The 8790-nt window shown below is 43.8% G+C and overlaps 1 protein-coding gene across 1 annotated transcript; it reads left to right on the forward strand.

Moving 5' to 3' along the window:
- Nucleotides 1-203: 203 nt before the first annotated feature.
- LOC112144364 (immunoglobulin lambda-like polypeptide 5) lies at nucleotides 204-1994 on the forward strand. The gene is made up of 3 exons (XM_024268871.2): nucleotides 204-667; nucleotides 1156-1464; nucleotides 1532-1994. Exons 1-3 carry the CDS (start codon nucleotides 610-612, stop codon nucleotides 1792-1794), a joined length of 630 nt encoding a protein of 209 aa, XP_024124639.2. The 5' UTR covers nucleotides 204-609; the 3' UTR covers nucleotides 1795-1994.
- The last annotated feature ends 6796 nt before the right edge of the window (nucleotides 1995-8790 follow it).

Raw genomic sequence — 8790 nt, forward strand, 5'->3', positions numbered from 1 at the left:
AATGTGAATGTGGATATCAGCTTCTTCATCGTCTACATCTGCAGTCTTCATTGAATCAGCTTCTCTTGTTTCAGAAACACAAACTGCTCTGGTTCAGAGAATGTTCTGTTCAGACAGAATGTGATTCCAACCCAAAGTGTGGTTTTCTCAGAGGAGCAGAGATCTTTCTGCTTCTGTTTGACCGCATGAAACCAGCAGAGACCAGAACTGAGACAGAAACTCTGAGAGTGGAAGTGAGCGCTCTGAATGCTGAATGTGTCTGTGTTTGGACTCCCAGCAGAACTGTGCTGCTCTCTCATGTTCCTGTGGTTTCAGGAGGATCAGAAGAAAACACACTGATGTACTTCAGGATAATTGCACACGTGCACAACTCTACATTTCCTCTTTCATGCTGTCACTTCCTGCATGAATCTTTATCTAATAACTGCAGGAATATTTGTCATTTTCTTCCATCATTTCACACAGCAGTTCACCAAGTTCCTCCACTGCAGACAGAGACAGTCATGTTGATGTGAACATTAGAGAAACTCATCATGGAGCTGAAATATCATCCTGATTCACTCAGATGACACTTGAACAGCACACAGGTTTTTGTAGCACACTTTCTCAATGTGTGTGTCGGGCTATTACTACATCTTTGGATCTGGAACTGGACTGTTTGTATCGGGTAAGAAGAAACATTTCTGCTCCTTCAGCTGTTTGATTGTAGAAAATGTGTTTCAAGTCAGTTTCTGCTGCTTCAGCTTCACATGTTAGTTTGTTCATCATTAGCAGAGAATTCATCAAGCAGCCATTGTTACAGAAGAAAAGCTGAATCATTTCTGCAAACATGTTGAAATCTCACTGAACAACTAAACTGATTCTTGATTTCTGCAAATATGAGTGAAGTTACAAATATTTAGAGTTTGATGATCTCACTAATTCTGGAACATCTGCTGGTTTCTGAGAACAAGATCAGATCTGAACTTCAACTGAATTTAACTGAAGTTTGGAAACAAAACTGAAGAAAATTATCATTTTAATGAAGGAAACGGTTCACAAAATACATTTGTTTGTCAAAAAAATGTTTTAAAATATTTTCTAGAGAAAAAAATAGATTTTTTTTAACTGTGTGAGTGTGTGTCTGTGCTGCTTGTTGCTGCTGTCAACCTTCAGATGAGTCCGTAGTGAAGCCCGTGGTGAGCGTGTACCCAGCAGCATCCAGAGTCCCTGTGGAGAGGGGCAGCTCCCTGCTGTGTCTGGCCTCAGCCATGTTTCCTCCTGTGGTCCAGTTCTCCTGGAAAAGACAGAAGAACAACGGACAACCAGAGAACCTTCCTTCTACTGGGACAGAGCAGCTGGATCTCAGAGAGTCTGGACGCAGCGCCTCCATCCTGCTGATCCATCAGCAAGAGGACAGCTCCTATAAATACATCTGCTCCGTCAAACATGAGGGGGGAACAGTGGAGGTCCAAACACAACAAGGTAATGAAGGCTTGGTGACTGTGTTCAACAGAGATTCAGCTTCATTCCGACTCTTTCTCTGTTTCAGAGTTTGCTGCACTTCCAGCTGCAGGTTCCACAGCAGCTCTAACATCCCATCCAGCATCTTCCAGCATTCTAGCAGAGGGAACAGCCTCTGTTCCTCCTCTGGACCTGGTGAAGCTGTCCTTCCAGTCTGAGTGCAGGGTGAAGCTGCTCTGCCTGCTGTACACAGTGCTGATAGTGAAGAGTCTGGTGTACTGCTGTGGACTCTCTCTGCTGATGATCCTCAGAAACAAGGGAGCATCCACCAACTCCAAACATGCTGACTGACTGTTTTCTGATCCTCTTTTCTCTCCATCAAATCTCATCCTTTCATCTCATTCATCACTTTGATCACAGCTCTCTAATGTTCTTAATGACTTGATACAGATTCTTCATCAAACTGTGTCAGCAGATGTTTTATGAAGATGTTACATTGATTTCTCCTTTTTCTTTTAAATATTTTTATACACAGTGATCCATCTCCTTTCAATGTAACTGTGTTTCTTAAAATAAACATAAATATAAGCATTGATGATGCAATATTTTCTTATTTCTCTGTAAAGAAATTTAAATCTGTATGTTTTTTATTCTTTCAAGAACATAAAAATATAAAAGTTTCCATGAATCAGAATAAAGACAGAGAGCAGAGAGAGGTTGATGAGTGAACAGCAGCAGATATGAATCTGCTCTCAGTGGTTTTTATTACAGGAAATGCTGCTGAAAGACGATCAAACTTCCTGCAGATGTTTGTGTTCTGCAGCTTCATACCGTTATATGTGGCTTCACAATTAAAAAGTAACACAACACACACATATAAGTTGTTTGCTGCTGTAATTCTGACAAATGTCCTTATGATTTTAGTTTCAGACATTGAGTCTAGTATTATTGATGTTTTCCATCATGAGGGAATCTGACATTTGTTTGCACACATCTGAAAGAGTTTGGGAAAGACTCCTCCCAGTTGGTGAGCACAGAAGTTCAGTGAACACAGAGCACATTGGTGCCGTCTGCCTTCTTCATGCTGGTTCTCTTGAACAGAACTGTGACCTGGTTTTTATCCATCACAAAGTCATTCAGTGGAACAAGGGAGGATCTCAGTGCTGTGATGTTCTGGAGAAAATCAGAACTTTCAAAACGGGAAAAGAAGTTATTAAAACATGAGGTCATTCTGAGTCTGAAACACCTTCAAAAATGACTTGTTTGTCTTCCTCTGTCTGCTTGTTAATGGAGGTTTTAGATTTGAACCTTGACAAGCTCTGATATCACCTCCTGATCTGAGCTTCAGTTTGTTCTTTGGAGTCATTTGGATTTTTCTTTTTCCATCTTTATTTCTTCAGAGATGGTCTTTTTTTATTACAGTAATTGCATAACTTACATTGACAGTTTATTAAGTTCAATTAATAAAAAATGTAGGGAAAACAGAGAGATATAATGCATGTTTTTTCATCATCCATTGAAAAGTAACTAAAATATCTACTAGAATTGATTAATAAAATGAGTAGAAAACAGTTGCTTTACATTGAAGCAGATCAAGGGCGCCCCCACATGGCTGTTTAAGGGCTTCAATGTGTTCAATGATCAGAATCATTGCTAACTATAACTATAATCAGTGGGAAAAAAACTACAAATCAGCTGAATGCTTCATTTTTTTAAACATTTTTTTAACCAGAGATTTCTCAATAAACAGGAAGTTTATTTGTACTTTAGTTTTTTTCTCCACAGTTGTTAAACATGCAGTGTGTTTGTGAACATGAATGTGTTTGAGTGTTTGTGCATCATGTGACCCAGATTGTCTTCATCTGTTGTCAGATTCAAATCAGGAAGATGAAACCACACAGCAGCTTCAGCTGAGCTGTCAGTCTGCAGCAGCAGTCTTCTCTGTGAGCTGCAGGGGCTGATGGGAGCTTGGAGGAGGAGTCACAAAGCACGTGGTCCTGCTGTCATCTCACAGCTCGTCCTTCTTTGTCCTCAGCTGCATCAGAACACCACTTCTCCTCAGGTTCACCAGAGGAAACACGGCTGAACAAAATGCTTTTCCTCCCAGCTGCTGCTCTGTGCTGTCTGTGTTCAGGTGAGTGTTTGCAGCCAATCAGGAGCCAGCCAGGTCTACCTGGAACAAACACGGTCACCCTGACCTTCACCTGTCTGTCTGTGTCTCTGCAGCACTGGTTACCATGGCAGCAGAACTCATTCAGGAGGATTTAACATTGACCAGGAGAGTTGGTCAAAGTGTCTCTTTCAGCTGTGGAGGAACTCGGGAGTGTGATGACAGCTACAGAGGCTGGTACCAGAAGAAAGAAAATGAAACATTCAGACTGATTGTTGTGTTTGATGAAAGTAATGGTGAAATAAATAAAGGTTACGGTCATCCTCAAGAAGATGATTTCTCTGCTGATAAAACCCAGACAGGATGTGAATTGAAGCTCAATAAAGTCAAAGTGGATCATTCAGCCTCCTATTACTGCAGCTGCTGGAAAGAGGATCTCCACAGTGAGAAATGATTCCTGCAGGCTGAACAAAAACCTGCAGATGAACAGATGTTAGTGTTTGTGACAGAAAGAGAGCAGGAAACCACAGCCAGGTTCACATGTTTCTCCTCCATCTCACACAGACTCAGAAACACACTGAACTGAGAATTCAAGCATTAAATTAAAACAAAGTGAATTTAAATCAAGCTTAAGGATTTTTGGCTTTGACTTAATTTCTGCTATGAATTTTGAGAAGTAGTAATGTCTTGCCTTTTTGATTGAGTTATTGTAGTGTGTTAGTGTGTTTTTATAAATTTGATGATGTATTGTTAGTTTTGTTTTGCGCCATTGTCGTTCCGCCCTCCTTGTCATTATTTTTAGATTATTTATGTCAGGGGTTCTCCAAGGAGAAGGAGCTTTCTCTTTGACAGTTTTTAATTTTAATGGGGCAACTTTATCCAGAATTGTAGTGAGTTTATTACTGAAATGCTGAACTGATAAATCTACAAATGGATATGAGAAACTTGGTTGCTGGTTTTCCAGATGCGAGATAAAGTTTGCAGCCACTTCAGGGTGTAGACAGCGCCTTCTATAGGTTTTCTCAGGAAGCTTCTCAATCATGAAATCATGAACTTTATAAAACACACACGAATGATCAGAAATGCCCACATCCACAACAGAGGTCACAGTGGCCTTCAGGCCATGAGTAATAATGAGATCCAGAGTGTGACCTCTATTGTGGGTGGGCTCATTCACATGCTGAATAAAATCCATAGATGTTAAAATGTTTAAAAAGTCCCGGACATACATTCCAGAAGGATTGTGGACATGCAAGTTAAAATCACCCAATACCAGTATTTTCCTAAAATCCATATAAACTAATGAAAGCAGTTCAGAGAAATCAGATATAAAAGATGAATTATACTTTGGCGGTCTATACACTATCAAACACAGCATGACTGGATTATTAAAAACAATGGCCTGATATTCAAAAGAAAGATATTCATTAAACACTGTGTCTTTAAAACCAATACCAGCATTTAAAATTGCAGCAGTCCCACCACCCCTGCCTTGTTTTCTGTCCTTGTTTGTGAAGTTAAAAAGGGGTGGTGTTGCCTCTGACACTGAGATTGGTGCACCAGTGTTCCAAGTCTCAGTTAAAAACAAGCCATTGAGATTGTGATCTAAAATAAAGTCATGAATAAGAAATGATTTGTTTGAAAGTGATTGAACATTTAAGAGTGCCAGATTAAGTTCAGATGATTTATTACTGCAGCTGGGTTGGTGATGATTGGATTAGTTCTGGATGTGCACAGTTATAAGGTTATTGTAGTTCCTGTTGCGTATCCTAGCATGAACCACAGACCGCGTGGATATGAGAGATGATATGTTGAAGGTGACAGGGGGTGGTGATGATTTGGGGGTTATGTGATGATGGGGTCTGGTAGAGGGGACAAAGTTTTGTTGTGGTTCTGCAGGTGTTGGTTCCTGGGCAGTATTCATATTTGATAGTCAGTCATCTGTCATGGGTTCCCTCCGCCTGGGTTTCTCGTTCGCGTCCGCATTACATCATCTTTAAAACAATGCACAGTGTGTTGGATATTTGCCGTTAAAATATTGGCTCCAAGGGGACTAGGGTGAAGACCATCAGGTCGATAAAATGAGGGGCGGTTCCAAAAAAGATTAAAATTATCAATAAAATCATACCTGAACTTGCGGGAAGCAGACAGCAGCCAGGTATTCAGGGAGAGGATCCTGCTGAATCTGGTGGATCCTCGGGAGAGTGTGGGGATGGGTCCAGAAATAAAAATAGTTTTCCCAGTGTTATTTAAAAAGAAAAATAGTTTCATAAAATCCAATTTCGTCACCTCCGACTGCTGCAGTGTGGTGTCATTGGTCCCAACATGGACGATAATCTTGGTGATGGTGGAGGGGAGGGAAACCAGAAGGTCTGGGAGTTTTTGAAGAATATCCACCACCTTTTCTCCAGGGAAGCATCTGGTAACTGCATTGAAAAATCTTATATTCCTGGTAATGGAGTCGCCGATGATTAAGGCTGTTGGGGTGAAGAGTGGCCGGGGTGGATGTGGGTCGGATTCGACGGGTGTAGGAGCTACACCATCCTGCTCCTCCGCAGCTCCTCCGGGGGCTGGGTGGCCGCCCCTGGGCCGTGTTGATGGTGGCTGATCGCGGCCAGCGCTCCGTCCGTTCACCGCGTCCCGGAGGAGTTTAATCCTCCGGTTAGTAGAGGCTTTTTCGCCGTGCGTCGGCTGCCGGATCTGGGCTGCTTCCGTGGTTCGATTTCCCGCTTGTGCTCCGGTGGTGGAAGCGACAGGAGCGTTGTCTGTACCGGACCCCCCGCTGCGGCTGCTACTCGCAGTTGTTTGGGAGTGTTTCGCTCCCCCGGATGGCAATGCCGACGTGGCGGGAGATGGATCCTGCCCGCTGCTCCCCCCAGCAGCGGCGCACCCCACGGTGTCTTCGTTTTCCAGAGCAGAGAACCGGTTAGATAAGGTAAGCTGGGGAGGCGTTGATGGTGGTGTCAGCCTCGACTGGGTTCTTCTCGAGCCCCGAACAACTACCTCGGCCCAGGATGGATGATCTATCGGTGTAGAGCAGGAGGAAGGCCGCACACTCCGGGTCCCACGGAAGTGTGTCCTGGGCGACGGTCAACCTGGTGATCACCTGCGACTGCTTTGCAGCAAGTTGGTAAGCGCTGGCGAGGAGAGTCTCCTTTTCGGTGAGTTCATCTGCGAGTTTTACTAATTCATCCTTGAGTCTGGTGACAGTATCATTCATCTGGACACAGCTGCAGTTTACACAAGCCATAGTTTGTGTAACGCTGATCCAGGCCGAGGCAGGTGAACGCCGCGCCGAGGCAGGTGAGATCCAGGCCAGGGCAGGTGAACGCCGCGCCGAGGCAGGTGAACGCCGCGCCGAGGCAGGTGAGATCCAGGCCGGGGCAGGTGAATGCCGTGCCGAGGCAACTCTGTGTTTATTCCTACAGCTACGTTCACACCAGCTACGGGTTTCAGTGACCACTGATTTTTTGCCACAACTCTGTCTGTCTGTCATATGTCATGGTTTTGGTCCACAGAGGGCGCATGACTTTTATTCAACCCTACAAACAGATGGTTCCTTTGTCCAAATTTGTGGATTGACAATACTCTTTTTATGAATCCATAAATGCAGAAATCAGTTTCTGCAGACACAGAAACTCAGAAATCAGTGAGTCTGAAGAAAGTTGAGTTTTCAGTCTGTTTTAAATGTATTGATTATCAGCTGATCAGAGAAACACACAAAACAAATAAACTGTAGATCTGGTAAAGCTTTGATAATCTGTGTTTTCCAGATGACGTCTTGATGGACCGTCACCATCTTCTGTCCTTTAGTCCTCCTGCTAAACCTCCAAAAAAGTCCTCAAAGCTGTTAATGCTGAGTCAGCATTTAGAGAACATCTGCTGCTCTAACAGCTTTTAGATCGTCTTCCTGAACTGTTTCTCTGCTTCTCTTTGTTTTAAAACTAGGAAATAGAAAGACTTCCGGTGACGGCATGTTGGAGAAAGCAGCGTTAAAGCGGGGCTCCGTCTGAAAGATTGAAATACCCAAACAAAACCCTTTTAACTGGTCGGCGAAACAACAAAATTATTCATGGCAGCAACGATGAGAAGTAAAGCTACAAGCAAACAAGAAGCAAATATGGAAAAGAATGAACACTTGAGGCAACTGACTCTGCCGCTGACCACCGCCGACAATGGATCTAACATGGCGAATGACGGTAATGCAGATAACAAAATACTACGAGAACTGGAGAAACTGAGGCAAGAAAACAGAGAAGGTCATTCACAGACCAAATTGTCGTTAACCAAACTGGACACGGTTATGCAAGAACTGAAGAATGACAGGATTAAACTTGAAAAGAGGACGGCTGAAACGGAGAGCCGCATTAGCGGTGTGGAAGATGCTGCACAGAGACTCGAGAGGGCGATTCGATACCTGCTTCAGAGAGAAATGGACCTGACGGCCAGATACGAAGACCCCCAGAATAGGTCCCGTCGAAACAACTTGCAAATATATAGGTGCCAGAAGGCAGTGAGGGGAAGGACGCAGCAGCCTTTGTGAGGGAGCTAATCAAAACCACCACACAGCTAACACCGGAGATTAGCAACATTCAGATCGAGCGAGCACACAGAGCGCTAGCTGCTAAACCGAAGAACCCCGTGTCTGCACCGTGGTCCATGATTGTGAGGTTTGTGGACTACTCTGTGAAAGAAGCTATTCTGAAACAAGTCTGGAGTCAGAGACAAGTGCTGTACAAAGACAGACAGATTTTCTTCGATCACGATTATTCCCCGGACCTGCAAGCGTGGCGTGCCCAGGTGCGAGAAGCCATTAAACAGCTAAAGCAGAAAAACATGAGAGTCAAATGTGTTTACCTGGCGCAGCTGAAGCTACTCATGGAGGAAGGAGAAAAGGTCTACCCATCGCTTGCTGCCGTGGCTTCGCCATTGAAGGAGCTTGGAATCCAGGTCCGGGTGGACGAGCGCGAGAGGATGGAGCATGAACTAGCGCGCCACAGGGGGAATATAGCCGGAGGGAAACACTAGCGGGAAACAGCGAAGCTATCCGGTAATGACGCAAAAGCTTTGTTCAATGGAAGCGATAAACGTTGCTGTGCTGATGACTACTAGCAAGTTCGAATAAATCGACGGTAGGGTACTACGTTTTTGTTTTGTTCCGAAGTAATAGACGGGCAACAGAACCTACTGGGAGAACGTAAAGAAGATAATAGATGACGTTTTAAGAACAGAATTAC

Source organism: Oryzias melastigma, linkage group LG17, assembly GCF_002922805.2.
Source record: "Oryzias melastigma strain HK-1 linkage group LG17, ASM292280v2, whole genome shotgun sequence".
In the NCBI taxonomy this organism is placed as follows: domain Eukaryota; kingdom Metazoa; phylum Chordata; class Actinopteri; order Beloniformes; family Adrianichthyidae; genus Oryzias; species Oryzias melastigma.